The sequence below is a fragment of the Labeo rohita genome, chromosome 1, assembly GCF_022985175.1.
Source record: "Labeo rohita strain BAU-BD-2019 chromosome 1, IGBB_LRoh.1.0, whole genome shotgun sequence".
NCBI classification, from domain to species: Eukaryota; Metazoa; Chordata; class Actinopteri; order Cypriniformes; family Cyprinidae; genus Labeo; species Labeo rohita.
Window position 1 is genome coordinate 5,569,956 of NC_066869.1, and position 15,746 is coordinate 5,585,701.

General features: G+C 38.5%; 2 protein-coding genes across 3 annotated transcripts; both read right to left on the reverse strand.

Moving 5' to 3' along the window:
- Positions 1-690: 690 nt before the first annotated feature.
- LOC127155559 (zinc finger protein 558) lies at positions 691-14,675 on the reverse strand. Its single transcript, XM_051097153.1, has 4 exons — positions 14,661-14,675; positions 4,172-4,339; positions 3,416-4,058; positions 691-2,968 (listed from the first exon to the last, which is right to left on the reverse strand). The coding sequence occupies exons 2-4, from the start codon at positions 4,337-4,339 to the stop codon at positions 1,980-1,982; spliced, it is 1,800 nt and encodes a 599-aa protein (XP_050953110.1). The 5' UTR covers positions 14,661-14,675; the 3' UTR covers positions 691-1,979.
- On the reverse strand, positions 11,335-14,926 carry LOC127155172 (zinc finger protein ZFP2-like). 2 transcript variants are annotated; one of them, XM_051097357.1, is made up of 4 exons: positions 14,864-14,926; positions 14,175-14,342; positions 13,619-14,051; positions 11,335-12,643 (listed from the first exon to the last, which is right to left on the reverse strand). In XM_051097357.1, exons 2-4 carry the CDS (start codon positions 14,340-14,342, stop codon positions 11,490-11,492), a joined length of 1,755 nt encoding a protein of 584 aa, XP_050953314.1. In that variant the 5' UTR covers positions 14,864-14,926; the 3' UTR covers positions 11,335-11,489. The 2 variants fall into 2 exon arrangements, with proteins under 2 accessions (XP_050953314.1, XP_050953238.1); XM_051097281.1 differs by having other exon boundaries at positions 13,619-14,063; positions 14,864-14,925.
- Between the last annotated feature and the right edge of the window lie 820 nt (positions 14,927-15,746).

The following is a 15,746-nucleotide window of genomic DNA, read 5'->3' on the forward strand; positions in this document are numbered from 1 at the left end:
CGTCAGCTGGCTCTGACCAGTTTTTTTTACTTCACGCACTGAGTGTCTGACACTTTCTTTCTGTATTAAATAATGTACATAAATAAATGTAAATTTATTTATGTACATAAATAAATAAATAAATAAAAAAACCACACTGCTCAAGGTTAAAAAAAAAAAGTTATGTTGAAATGAAAACTCTTGTTCATTACATTTTACTTCGTAATTGCAACCGCATGTGTTGTATTCATTGTTGCAAAACTTATTCTGTATATAGTTCGTTTGTTATCATGATCAAAACCACTGATCTGAAGCTCAATGCTGATGCTGTCATGTAAATAGTTTTCTAATCAGCAATAAATATAACAATTTCTGATCAACCCATATCAATTGCATGCTTAAAATAACATACCGGTTAAAGCCCCGCCCATTTCAATACAACATGACCCACTTCCAGGTTAAATCCCACCCACTTCCGGGTTAGGCCCCGCCCACTCCGAGTACAGATACAGATACAGATAATTCATATGGTTAACAGATACAGATACAGATAATGCTGTACTCGCTCATCCCTACTTCCAACACTATAAATATGCTTTCGATTGGGACAAGTCGCTATCAATCCCAAAACTGACACTGTGACATTGTATTGCTTATTCATGTCTGGATCATTTCAGTTTGCGTAATAAAGTGACCAAGGGTAATAAGGGTCATTTCATGTCATGATGTTTTTCAAGAAGTATTTAATAACTGATAAAATTATTAGGCCTCATCATTCGGTTGTTGCAAATAAAAAACCCATAAACACACACTGTAATTCAATATCAGACACTGATCTGCACGTTAAAGTGAATTTAAAGCTGTCACAAAAACAGTTCTTCATCCAGAAGATTCATTTCTACACTGTATATAATGTTCTAGAGCAGGGTTGTCCAATCCTGCTCCTGGAGATCCAACATCATGCATTAATTTGGCATGACCCTTACAGTGTAAAGGCCAAAGAATACTTCGACCGTCCGCATTACGTAATTTTCATCATCAGGAGGGCTCACGGACAGCCATGCACCCTATCTGAATGGAAGAGTTTTTGGAGACCGTGAGTACAACAGCGCAACCGCAAGAAAAAGTCAGCAGAGACACAGGAGTCCTTTAGGTATGGACTCACTAACTTGAACGTTAGCTAGTTTCAGCCAGAGATACTTTGCTGAAGTACAAGATAAATTAATGTTCTGCCTGAGCAGAGGAAACTTAATGAGTGTATGACACCAGAAAATGAACGTTTTTGTCTTCATTGGGATTAAACTTGAATGCTTAGGGACATTTTGCTCTTTTGTTTGGGTTTAAGAAATTAAATTTTATTGCCTATCCTCTCAGGATACTTGGAAAAAGTGTTAAAAGTTACCCCAGGCACATCGTTTTACTATTTTTGTAGCATAAACACCATTAAACAGATGTGAGCTTCGGACCTCCAATGTATCTCTATGGCGCTGAAACCTAAAGATGTCCGAGCAACTGATACTGATACAACTGATACTGGAATGCCATTGGCTCATCTGCGTTCAAGGGGCGGGGCTTACCATCAGTTGTACGGCACATGTGTTGAACTTGGCAATCTGTGCTCATCCGCAGATGAGTATGCTTTAAAAACTGTGCAAATGCAGCTGTGCGCGAGTTGTAATGGAACGTGGAAGGTCAAGTATACCCAGGCCTTAAATCAGTTGTACACTCGTTTTTGAATTGTGGCATTGAATGAGTGCACTCAGTAGAGTCCACTGTGGTTTTGGATGCCATTTCAAATGGCTGTTTCCTCAAATAGGGCAGGTGATTTCAGACACAGACAGCTTTTCAGAGACAGCTCTTGATTAGCTGCTTCAGGTTTGTTTAATTATGGTTGGAGCTAAACTCTCCAGGTCAGCGACCCTCCAAGAGCAGGTTTGGGCACCCCGTCCTACTTACTTTTTACAACCTTAAAACAGTCCTGTAACACTGTTTTAGACAACCTAAAATGATGATTCTGGAGCAGCGTGTTTCTTCTGGTGCTTCTGAACACCCCTTTTAAAAGCAAATTTCTTGCCGCAGATGGAGCAGCAGTAAGGTTTCTCTCCTGTATGCATTCTTTCATGGATCTTCAGAGAATATGATGCAGAAAAAGCCTTGTCACAATGTGAGCATTTAAAAGGTTTTTCTCCTGTATGAGTCCTCTGGTGTAGTTTTAAGTCACTTAGCTTATAAAAACTCTTTGCACAGTCACTACAGGGATACGGTCTTTCTCCTGTGTGAATTCTCTGATGAACTTTGAAAGCATATGGACTAGCAAAGCTCTTCCCGCAGTCGGAGCACAGGTACGGTTTCTCTCCGGTGTGAGTCCTCTCATGGCTTTTACAGTGAGCCGAATAACGGAAATGTTTCCCACAATGTGAACACTGATATGGTTTGTCATCCGAGTGCATTTTTTGATGTGCCTTTAGAGTAGCTGAGCTTTTACAAGGTTTACCACATTCACTGCACTGATATGGATTCTCATTGGTGTGCGTGAGTAGATGGTTGTTCAGATGAGATCTCTGGGTGAAGCACTTCGCGCACTGAGGGCATTTGTACGGCTTTTCACCTGTGTGTATTCTCATATGAACAGAAAGATTTCGATTGTTGCGGAAAAACTTATTACATTTGTTGCACTGGAGAGACGTTTCGTTGTGTGTCTTCATATGAGCTCTCATATTATAAGGAGTGGTGAAAAATTCCTTCCCACACTGTTCGCAGTGAAACTCCTTCTTCACGCTGTGCTCTTTTGCATGAAGTCTTCTCTCTTTGAAGGTAGGAAAGCTGATGTTGCATATCTTGCAGCTGTAGACTTCTCGTTTTGTGTGTTTTCTCTGATGTCTCGTTAAATTACCCTGTTTGCTGAATGCCTTTCCAGAGTCGGTCATTGTCCTTTGTTCCTTAGATGTAGATCCAGTTTCTTCATCAGAGTATGAACCAGCGCTGTCATCTGAAAAGAATTGGCATAAAATTCTTTAAGTTCTAGAGCTGAACAACCAGTCAAAACAAAATTTAAATTGCGATTTGTCTTAGTGTGGTTATCAAACTATAAAGGATTTGATCTTATATTTACATGCAGCTGTCGAATGTTAAATGAATGAAAGATCATTACAAAAGTGCACATCAAACATACCTAACACAGAAGCTCAAAAGTGATGCGCTAGAACAAATCTGACTGGTTCACGTGCCTCATGCACACATTATTCTTCTTATTTTGGTTTAAATGTGGCTGAACATGCACATTTGAGCATCTTTTCCTTTTAAAGGTGGTTGGCATTTAAAGGTGCACACCGCCACCTACTGCACAACACCAGCATGACAGCTGACATTTTAATAAAACATTTCTAAAATAATTATGTTATTTAAGTATATCTAGTCATAAAAGGAAGAAACATACCTGAAGGAACAAAGTCTCCATCATCAACATCATCATCCTGCTCTTCCTCATCAGTCTGTTGTTGTTCCTCTGCAGTGGTTTCTTCTGCTCTGCTCTCTATCAGGTTCCTGCAGTCCACCAGTTTGACGGAGCACATCTTCAGCGGCGTCAGCAGCATCTCCTCTTCTTCAGCTTTACAGTCAATGGTTTGATCCATGAATTCATGACCCTGAGGGTCACTATGACAGAGTAAACTCAGGCTGAGCTCTGAGTCCTGTGTGTCTCTGGATCTCTGATCTCTGACGCTCCAGACTGAATCCTGAGCTTCTGTCCCATCTTTAGTATCATTCTTATCATCAATCCAATCATCATCCAGCTTTTCCATGTTACTCTGTTCTTCTTCTGCTCTGCTCTCTATCAGGTTCCTGCAGTCCCCCAGTTTGACGGAGCACATCTTCAGCGGCGTCTGCAGCATCTGCTGTTCTCCAGCGTTACAGTCAGAGGTTTGCTCAGTGGATTCATGATCCTGAGCGTCAGTAAAACAGAGTAAAGTGAGGCTGAGCTCTGAGTCCTGTGTGTCTCTGGATCTCTGATCTCTGACGCTCCAGACTGAATCCTGAGCTTCTGTCCCATCAGTCACACGCGCTGAAACCTTCTCCACATCCTGACAAACACAATCAGTAAGTACTAGATATTAAGTCACATAACAATACAATCAGAATTATTTAATGTAAATTTAATCAGCAGCTAAAGGATGAACTGTAGAGCTGTTCAAACCTCTCTGTTCAGTTTGTCTCCTCTTTCTCTCAGCTTTGCCTCCAGTGACGCCACCTCTTTCTTCAGCTGACAGATTTCTGTGATGAAATCCTCAATATCCAGCATGGACAGATCAGTTCCTACTGATTTACAGCAGATCACATCCACCTGCGCTTTCATGCTCAACATCTGAACACAAACACATCATGATAATAAAGGGACACATTTTTAATGAACTGACACTGATTTAACCTTAAAATAATTGTTAACATATGACTGAACAAGAGCAGAAGAACATACAACTGACTTGTTATTAAAGAAAATAACATTTTATTTCAGAGACCATTCAGAAATATTTAGCTGTCTTTAGGAGTGTTTGTTTCATTTCAATATTGAGCCAGCACAGAGCAGGAATATTATCAAATACGTGATATTACATGCTTCAGATATTGTCAGATTTCTACGCATTTAAGCGCCTACTAGTACAAATATCATTGTTGTAACTTGGTTAATACAGTAAAACAATAACAGGACAAGTAGTAAATCTATTTTTTTAATTTTTCATAAGACAAGCAGGCGAGGAACAGCTTTATTCAAGCTCATTAAAACACGGAGACTGAAAAATAACAACAACATGCAAGTAAACAGCTAAAACACATGAACAATGTAAAACAGCTTAAACTCTTACCGTCTGAGCGTTCCGGTCTTCTTTCTTTCTTCAGTGGTTTTACCGGTGGACTAATAAACTTTAGCGCCTCCTACAGTATGAGCGATGAAGTTGAGGAAAAAGACGCTCCGGCAGGTTAGTAGGGTTTCCCTATACGTTCATTTTCAAACCTAATTTCTCTCATTAAAATACCACTTTATTTCAGTGGCTTTGCCAAGAGATGGATATACCATCATATCTTTACGAAATTACTAACTGAAGACATAGATAAAGGAATGTTAGTCAATAAACTGACAGTTATTAGAAATGACCGTTAATATTTGAATTACTCAAGTTCGCGGCTTTCTGTGGGAGACGAGAGAAAGCGCGGGCAGCATCAGAGGAGCGCAGTAAAGGAAGATATATATCCATCTTATTTTTCAACGCTAAAATAAGCCGTTTTCTGTGAATGTGCCATACTTCTGGTTCATTGGTCGCTGTAGGGAAAATAACGAGAATAATAACTAAGTTAAGTAAATGGTAATACTATTTGCACGTTTATAATTAAGATACAAAAAATGGTAGCAGATGATACCAGAAGCCACACATTAAATTTACAAATCGTCTACAACAGTTCCTTCTGGTACTTAAATCTGACTGGCTGAGAGCCTTTTCCTGCTGTGCGGTATTCCAACTATTTTACCATTTGTATATGCGTGCAGTATTTCTCACAGTGAGTGTCATGGCGGACACCCAAATTAACATGGCCAAACGTGCCATTTTCCAGGGACACATCATGGCCAGGATTTTGAAATTGTCAATTGATCATGATAAATTGTCTGAACAGCACTTATAAAATAGTAAATAAAAATATCTGAATGTGTTGAATGAGCAGTTAAGCAGTTTTTTTGGGGGGCATTAATAATAACAGACTTGCATGTGTCTAATAATATATGACTCCTGTATGCCTGTATGTTACTGATGATTACAATCCATCAAAACTTTACTGGTGAGATACTGGTTTGCTTTATTCAGCCTTCACAGACTACACAATTACACAGATTTTTTTTTTATAACAATAAAATAATGTTCCATTTTTTCATAGCTTGATGAAGCTATGATCATTCTGGGGCAGCATGTTTCTTCTGGTGGGTTTGAAAAACATATTTAAAAGCAAATCTCTCACCACAGATGGAGCAGCGGTAAGGTTTCTCTCCTGTATGATGTCGCTCATGGACATTCTTGGCACTTGCTCGAGCGAAAGTCTTGTCACAATATGAGCATTTAAAAGGTTTTTCTCCTGTATGAGTCCTCCTGTGAATTTTTAAGTCACTTGGCTTATAAAAACTCTTTCTGCAATCACTACAGGGATACGGTCTTTCTCCTGTGTGAACTCTCTGATGAACCTTGTACGAAAATGAACTAGCAAAGCTCTTCCCGCAGTCAGAACACAGATACGGTTTTTCTCCGGTATGAATCCGCTCATGGGTTTTCCAGTGAGTCGAATGATGGAAACGTTTCTCACAGTGTGAACACTGTATTTTTGGTGTGCCTTTAGATGGTTTGTCAGACTGTGTATTTTTGGTGTGCCTTTTCTCGCAGATGAGTTGAGTTTTTGTGAGGTTTTCCACAGATGAGTTCTCTGGGTGAAGCTCTTCTCGCACTGAGGGCACTGAACGGCCTTTCACCCGTGTGAGTCCTCATATGAACAGAAAGATTTCTATTGTTGCGAAAAAACTTTTACATTCGTTGCACTGGAACGACTTTTCTTCATGTGTCTTCAAATGAGCTTTCATATTATACGGAGTGGTGAAAAAATCCTTCCCACACTGTTCACAGTTAAACTCCTTCACTTCATGCTTTTTTGCATGACGTTTCTTCTCTTTAAAGGTAGGAAAGCTGATGTTGCATCTCTTGCAAGTGAATTCTTTCTGTTCTGTTTGTTTTTTCTTATGCCTCACTGAATGACCCTGTTTGCTGAATGTCATTCCACTGTCCGTCACTGTCCATCGCTCTTTGGATGTGGAGGCAGTTTCTTCATCAGAAGATGAACCAGCACTATCATCTGAAAGGAACAAAATCTGCATAAATATCTCACTTGTTCTTTAACTTGTAGAGCTGGACGATTAGTCAAAATAAAACTAAACTTGTGATATGCCTTAATGCAGTGGTCAAGCTGCAAAGACTTTTATTTAAATATTTACAAAGTCTGATATGCGACACTGTGTTATTTTCAGTATTACCAGATTGGGTTGAAAGTTTCCAGCCCAAAGCTCACCAAAACCTTCACTTAATGGTTTATTCAAACCTCTTAATGGACAGGAGCTGCAATCACATATTCAATTTCAATTAAGTCATTCAGTGATTTTCTAATTTCTGAGTTACAGTTAGTTACAAAGAGCTTTCAAGAGCCTACAACAAACGCAATACATGTTTTGAGAGCCAAGTCATTCTTCCATTCTTTACTGCAGATGCTACTTATAATTACGCGACTTTGGCATAGCAATTGCTTGAATATACAGCTACAGCTTAAAATCTGTCACTCATCAAGTTATCACATTTGCTATCCCTCTCAAATAGTTAAAAGTGTGGGCTCCAGAACCAGCTGACTCTGGAGTGTGTTTAGTATGATCTTGATGATCAGATGGAGTACATGCACACTTGGGTTTTGTTAAAATAATTAGCCTATAAAATGTAAATACACCAAACTGATCCCAAAATTGCCCAATCCTATTTTGACCCACACAATTAAATTCAAAACCACCCAGCTGGGCAGAAATGCACCCAGTCTGCAACACTGGATATTTTAGGGCAGCTCATAGTGTGTCATTCTGTGTCTCAAATTGGCAGAATTCACAACAAATTCTGTTCATTCAGCATATCTGGCCATAAAAGGAAAAAATATACCTGAAGGAACAAAGTCATCATCATCAACATCATCATTCTGATCTTCATCAGCCTTATTCTGATCATCATCATCATCCTCATGACTTTGTTGTTGTTCCTCTGCAGTGGTTTCTTCTGCTCTGCTTTCTATCAGGTTCCTGCAGTCCACCAGTTTGACGGAGCACATCTTCAGCGGTGTCTGCAGCGTCTGCTGTTCTCCAGCATTACAGTCAGAGGTTTGATCAGTAGATTCATGATCCTCAGTGTCACTATGACAGAGTAAACTCAGACTGCACTCAGAGTCCTGTGTGTCTCTGGATCTCTGATCTCCAATTTTCCAGACTGAATCCTGAGCTTCTGTCCCATCATCACCATCATTCTCATCATCATTCCAATCATCATCCTGCTCTTCTTCATTGCTCTGTTCTTCTCCTGCTCTGCACTCTATCAGGTTCCTGCAGTCCACCAATTTGATGGAGCACATCTTCAGCGGTGTCTGCAGCATCTGCTGTTCTCCAGCGTTACAGTCAAAGGTTTGATCAGTGGATTTATTATCCTGAGCCTCTGTCTCATCAGTCACATGCACTGAAACCTTTTCCAGATCCTGACAAACACATCACAGATAAACACAAATAAAGAACACATGTTGATATCAGCCTACTTATCCCTTATATAGGGATAAGAAATGGAAGGAAGCATTGTCAGGTCGTCAGTCCAAGACAAAGGTGGCAGATGGTATGGATATTTACCACCTATTACAGGGCTCGACGATATGGACTGTCCAACGGCCCAGTGCAACTCATACATTCACTGCACTGCGTTTATGTTCCAAAATTTAATTTGTGTGGAAATATAATGTTATTATTATATTTAGTCTGTAAAAGGCTGTTAACAGAGACTAGAACCGCTGAAGACGGATAGAGAGGAGAAAATACTGTAGCAGGCAGATCAATCTCACTGTTCACGATGCATGAAAGAAACTCCTAAATCCAGAATTGGGGGTAGGAGTTTATATCAATGTATCTTTGAGGGGAACTGTCTGTTTTCAGAAATGTTTACATGGTGTTTTCTGTTCATCTAGCATCTGTAGCTGCAGCTTTGTGTACAGCAGTAGCACTGCTTATGCTGTATTAACTTTAGTTTATCAAAACATAATGCCCTTCCCACTTAAGTCCTTCTCTGTATGATTTAGCAGCTTGCACACATTTTTCCCATAGTTTAGACATCATAAATTAGCAAAACATCGTCTTCAGTAGTACATGCAATCCATGCTGCTGTTTACATCTAAGTATCGCCACAATGGCCGCACATCAGGGTAACTGACCAAAACGTGACATAGGTGCAAAACTTCACTGGTAAGATAATTGTTTGTTTTAGTCAGCCCATAGAGAATAGTCCTGACTTCATATTTCTTTTCTAAAGCCAGAGTGAAATCGCCCAAAATGTGGCAGTACTCCACAGAACATGCCTTGGCACTGATTGGACTATAAATCCAGAAGCAAAACAGTGACACTGACATGACACTGCTGTTGGATGTGATAGAAAAAAACCTTATGAAGAATCCACCCCTTTCTCTAGTGGTTACATTGGTGATTAGTTAACATATGTGGTTGCTGGCTTAATTTGAGATGTGCATGAGAAGTAAGAAGGTAACAAAACTTTGGTTTGATTGAGCAGAAGGATGAAATAAAGTTTGATCTGTTCAAACCTCTCTGTTCAGTTTGTCTCTTTCTCTCAGCTTTGCCTCCAGTGACGCCACCTCTTTCTTCAGCTGACAGATTTCTGTGATGAAATCCTCAATATCCAGCATGGACAGATCAGTTCCTACTGATTTACAGCACATCACATCCACCTGCGCTTTCATGCTCAACATCTGAACAAACACATCATGATTATTAAAAGACACATTTAGTATGGACTGACACTGATTTGGAGAACATTCAGAAATATTTATTATTTAATATATTTAATTAGCAGTGTGTTTTGTTAAAACACTGAGCCACCACAAAGCAGGGGATGTTATCAAATATTATATTACATGCATATATTTAGATATTGTCAGATTTCTACTAATATCTCCCCAAACTGTGATAACTTTAAAGTGTCTAGCATTGAAAATGAACCGTGTGTTAATATATATATATATATATATATATATATATATATATATAAAACTGTTCACTACAAATAGTATGGTTAAAACATACATGGTTACTGTAGTAAAACAATACTTGTTTTGGCTACTGTTGTTAAAAAAAAAAAAAAAAATTCATATGGCGAGAAGACGAGGAAAAGATTCATTCATTAAAACACAGAGATAGAAAAATAAATACAAGCACATAAACAGTTAAAACATATAAATAATGTACAACTGATTGAACGTTTACCATCTGAATGCTACTCCAGTCTTATTTCTTTCTTCAGTGGTTTTACCGGTGAACTGAAGGGGAAAGACATAGCGCCTCCTACAGTACGAGCGATGGAGTTGAAAAGAAAAGACGCTTCTGCGGGGTAGGGAGGTTTCACTGAACATTAATTTAAACCTAATTTTATTTAAAATACCAGTGTATTTCTATGGCGTTGCCAACAGACGGATATACTGTCAGTATCTTGACGGAATTATTAAATAAAGATATCGATAAACGAATGTTAGTCAGTTAGCAGCAAAAGGAGGTAGAAATGACCGTTATTTTTTTATTAGGCGAGTTCGCGGTTTTTTGTGGAGGAGAAAACGCGCGCAGAATCAGAGGAGCACAGTAAAGGAAGATACGCGTGTGTGTGTGTTAAAAAAAAATGTTTTAAAGAAATATTATTTTTGTATGCTTTTCACACACATAACCCGGTCTAATATTTTAGCTATAAAGTTGTTACAGAGAACGATTTTATTTGTACTTGAAATGAATGCTGTTCTTTGCTCTTTCTTTTGATTTGTGAATCCTGAACACTGAATGTCAGTTTCCACACTTTATTAAGCAACAGAAGGATTTTTTAACTGTGATAAGAGAGATTTCTTCAGCAGCACATCAGCCTAGAATGATTCCTGAAGGATCATGTGTTTTCAAATAGAAAACAGTTTTCCTTGAACTGAGATGTGACCCAGAACCACAAAATCAGTCATAAGTTTACATTTCTCGATATTGAGATGTATACATCATTTGAAAACTGAATAAATAAGCTTTCCGATGATGTATGGTTTCTCAGGAAAGGACAATATTTGGCTGTCAGATACAACTATTTGAAAATCTGGAATCTGAGGGTTCAGAAAAAAAAAAGAAATACTGTGAAAATTGCCTTTAAAGTAGTCCCAATGAAGTTCTTAGCAATGCATATTACTAATCAAAAATTAAGTACTGATATATTTACAGTGGGACATTTACAAAATGTCTTTATGGACCATGATCTTTACATAATATCCTAATGATTTTTGGGAGGAAAAAAAGAAAAATCTATAAATCTGACCCATACATTGTATTTTTGGCTATTGCTACAAACATACCTGTGCAACATAAGACTGGTGTTGTGGTCCAGGGTAACAAATAATATTTCACAATATTAATGTGAATAACTCTGGTTGTTTTTGTTGTATTGTATTTACTCTACAAGAAATTAAGCAAATCACACACAAACCTGTGCTACCTGAGACAAACAGAAATCATACTTGCATTTTTTATTTGCATTACACTGGAATTTAATTACACAATTACACTGACATTTTTTTATTTTTTTACAACCATAAAATAATGTGCGTGCAACACAGCAAGGTGTTTTTTTACACAACCTAAAATTAATTACTGAATAATGATGAAGCTATGGTAATTCTGCAGCGTGTTTCTTCTGGTGCGTCTGAAAACCCCATTTAAAGGCGAATCTCTCACCACAGATGGAGCAGCAGTAAGGTTTCTCTCCTGTATGCATTCTTTCATGGATCTTCAGGGAACTTGATATAGCGAATGTCTTGTCACAATGTGAGCATTTAAAAGGTTTTTCTCTTGTATGAGTCCTCTGGTGTATTTTTAAGTCACTTTGCTTATAAAAACTCTTTCCGCAGTCACTACAGGAATACGGTCTTTCTCCCGTGTGAATTCTCTGATGAACTTTGAAAGCAAATGGACTAGAAAAGCCCTTCCCACAGTCAGAACACAGGTACGGTTTCTCTCCGGTGTGAATCCTCTCATGGCTTTTCCGATGAGTTGAATGATAGAAACGTTTCTCGCAGTGTGAACACTGATATGGTTTTTCATCATTTTTTGAGTGCATTTTTTGATGTAACTTTAGAGAAGCTGAGTTTGTAAAAGTTTTCCCACATTGACTGCACAGATACAGTCTCTCATTGCTGTGCATTAATAGATGGTTTTTCAGACTGATTCCATATTTGAAGCTCTTCTCGCAGTGAGGGCACTGATATGGTTTTTCATCAGTGTGCATTTTTTGGTGTACCTTTAGAGACGTTGAGTTTCTAAAAGGTTTTCCACATTCACTGCACTGGTACGGCTTCTCATTGGTGTGTGTGAGTATATGTCTCTTCAGATGAGATCCTTGGCTGAAGCTCTTCTCACAGTGAGGGCACTTGTACGGCTTTTCACCTGTGTGGGTCCTCTTATGACTTGAAAGATCTCGATTGTTCCGGAAAAACTTGTTACATTCGGTGCACTGGAATAACTTTTCTTCGTGTGTCTTTATATGAGCTTTCATATTATAAGGAGTGGTGAAAAAATCTTTCCCACACTGTTCGCAGCGAAACTCCTTCTTCACGCTGTGCTCTTTTGCATGAAGTCTTCTCTCTTTGAAGGTAGGAAAGCTGATGTTGCATATGTTGCAAGGGAAGTCTTTCTGTTCTGTGTGTTTTCTCTGACGTCTCATTAAATTACCCTGTTTGCTGAATGTTTTTTCACAGTCAGTCACTGTCCTTTGCTCTTTGGGTGTAGATTCAGTTTCTCCATCAGATGAACCAGCGCTGTCATCTGAAAGAAACAAAATTGGCATAAAACATAACTTTTTCTATAACTTACAGAGTAGAACAATCAATCAAAATAGAATTGAAATATGATATGTCCTGTGTTTATCAAACGGCAAAGGCTATGATTTAAATAAATACAAAATCTGATGAATGGTGCTGTGCTATTTTATACGTGTGCAGCTCAATATGCCATTCTCAGTGTCTCAAATTTGCAGAATTTACAACAAATTCTGCTCCATATGAATGTAGGTCTGCACTAGGGGCGTGTCTAGGCTTTTATAATTGGGTCTGAACAAAAGCAGGGCTTACTGAAAATGCAAACTCATTCTCTGCCAATAGGTGGCACTTTTGGAACGGCAGAAACACAATGGTTTCCCCAGTACATTGTTGTACACAAAGAACAATGTGCCCATTAACGCTACTTCATCAGATTCGGACAGTCGGTTCCCTTCTGAGAGACATTTACATAACATCTGCACCCCGTTTTAACACTGAAACGTGCAGCACTCATATTTATTTAGTGAAATCACAGCATTCTGACTTAACATTAAACCACACACTTCCTGTTCCCCAAATGTAAGACCTCTTAAAATTATAATTAAGATTCTGTTATACCATTGAATATTTTACGAGACTTTCTTTGGACTTAATTTGGATCAAACTTAAATTGAACACTTTTTAAGGACCCGCGGAAACAACGACCATTCAAACGACTATTTCAGAACTATAGCTTCCTAAACTTGTCTCATTTGAGTGAGTCATCTGTGTTTGGCTTTGGCTTTCAAGAAATCCTCACTTCAGTTAAAATCATGCTGCTCTGCTCACACTCCCCTCTGATCACAATCTCTGCTTTGGGGTGGCAAAGCTCATTTTTAGAGTGGCAGCTGCCACCCCTGCACATATGTTTTTAAATTATTTTTACAATTTATTACCAATTCTGTTGACTCCGTATATCTGGTAATACAAGGAAGAAACACACCTGAAGGAACAAAGTCATCGTCATCAACATCATTCTGATCTTCATCATCCTCAACCTCATTCTGATCATCATCATCATCATTCCAATCTTCATCCTCATCCTTATTCTCATTCTGATCAACATCATCTTTCTGATCTTCATCCTCCTCATCACTCTGTTGTTCCTCTTTTGCAGTGGTTTCTTCTACTCTGCTCTCTATCAGGTTCCTGCAGTCCACCAGTTTGACGGAGCACATCTTCAGCGGCGTCACCAGTATCTCCTGTTCTTCAGCTTTACAGTCAATGGTTTGATCAGTGGATTCATGATCCTGAGCGTCAGTAAAACAGAGTAAAGTGAGGCTGAGCTCTGAGTCCCGTGTGTCTCTGGATCTCTGATCTCTGACGCTCCAGACTGAATCCTGAGCTTCTGTCCCATCAGTCACACGCGCTGAAACCTTCTCCACATCCTGACAAACACAATCAGTAAGTACTAGATATTAAGTCACAACAAAATAATCAAAATTATTTAATGTAAACTTAATCATCAGCTAAAGGATGAACTGAAGAGCTGCTCAAACCTCTCTGTTCAGTTTGTCTCCTCTTTCTCTCAGCTTTGCCTCCAGTGACGCCACCTCTTTCTTCAGCTGACAGATTTCTGTGATGAAATCCTCAATATCCAGCATGGACAGATCAGTTCCTACTGATTTACAGCAGATCACATCCACCTGCGCTTTCATGCTTAACATCTGAACACAAACACATTGATTATTAAAAGACACATTTATAATGAACAGATACTGATTTAAACTCAAACTGATTGTTTACATAAAAGCTGAACATAGAACTGACTTGTTCAAGTAAATATCGCCTACTTTCTTAAAATAAATGTATAGAATATTTCTGAAGAGTATTATGTTTACTAATATGTAGTTTTATTACCCAGCCAGCCTTTAGCATGAATATTAGGATATATTTCGTATAACCATTCATTTTCGAATGATATTTAAAGATCTCTCCTAAAACTACAAATATTTTATTACCACGATATAACTTAAATAACTTACACTACAGTTTGAAGATGTGTTTCTGTAGTAGCTATGGTTTTATTACAAATATCGTCGCTGAAACATGTTTACTGTAGTAAAACCATGGTTCATTTTCATAAGCAACGAAATACAACGAGGGAAATCATATCTTAAGATATACAAACACTAGCAACAAGTACATAGCTAAAACATAGCGAATAATGTTAGAAGTAAACGCTTACGGTCTGAGTGCGCTAGTCTTCTTTGTTTCTTCAGTGGTTTTAGCGGTCGACAAAGTAGCGTCACAGCGCCCCCTATAATGTCTGGCTTTTCATTGGATTTCCGCAAAACAGTTATTACAAACGATTTCTATTATTGACATAGGCCTATAATAAAAATAGCCTGTGCAGTAATGTTAATGCAAAATAAATAAATACATCAGACTATGATTTTCATCATGTTATATATATATTTTTTGGGTCATCTCTACAGTGAGTGTACACTTTTTATGTTTGTTGCATAAAAATGTCAAGGAGTGTGCATGTTCTAGTAAACCCTACTTTATGGGGACAAAATATACCCACACAAATGTCAATAACCAAAATCCTTGTTCTTGTGGGGACATTTTATGGTCCCCATGAGGAAACAAGCTTATAAATCATAAAAAATGAAGATATGCAGAAAGTTTCCTGTGAGGGCCCTGGTGAAAAAACCAGCATATGCTGGTAGGTATGTTTTGATGCTGGGATGCTGGTTAGGTGTGTTTTGATGCTGGTTTATGCTGGTCCTTAGCTGGTTTAAGCTGGTCTTTTGCTGGTTTTTGCTGGTCATGTTGCTGGTCAAGGACCAGCTTAAACCAGCATCAAAACACACCTACCAGCATATGCTGTTTTTTTCACCAGGGGGGTAGGTTTAGGTGAAGGGTTGGAAATACAGTTTGTACCGCATAAAAACCATTATGCCTATAGAATGAACCCGTAAGTTTTGGAAACCCAACATGTGGTGTATGTGTGTGTGTGTGTGTTTTCACGGGATCACCACTAGATGGCAATATTGACAGCCATACAAACCAAAACATATGCCTGCAGCTGAACATCAAATAAAAACCCAGCTGGATTAAATTAA

Coding starts and splice junctions, on each gene's coding strand:
- LOC127155172 (XM_051097281.1), bottom strand. CDS start 14,342: ATGTTAAGCATGAAAGCGCAGGTGGATGTGATCTGCTGTAAATCAGTA. Junction 14,064..14,174: donor GAGACAAACTGAACAGAGAG/GTTTGAGCAGCT, acceptor TGTGTTTGTCAG/GATGTGGAGAAGGTTTCAGC. Junction 12,644..13,618: donor CGATGACTTTGTTCCTTCAG/GTGTGTTTCTTC, acceptor TGTTTCTTTCAG/ATGACAGCGCTGGTTCATCT.
- LOC127155559 (XM_051097153.1), bottom strand. CDS start 4,339: ATGTTGAGCATGAAAGCGCAGGTGGATGTGATCTGCTGTAAATCAGTA. Junction 4,059..4,171: donor GAGACAAACTGAACAGAGAG/GTTTGAACAGCT, acceptor TGTGTTTGTCAG/GATGTGGAGAAGGTTTCAGC. Junction 2,969..3,415: donor TGGAGACTTTGTTCCTTCAG/GTATGTTTCTTC, acceptor AATTCTTTTCAG/ATGACAGCGCTGGTTCATAC.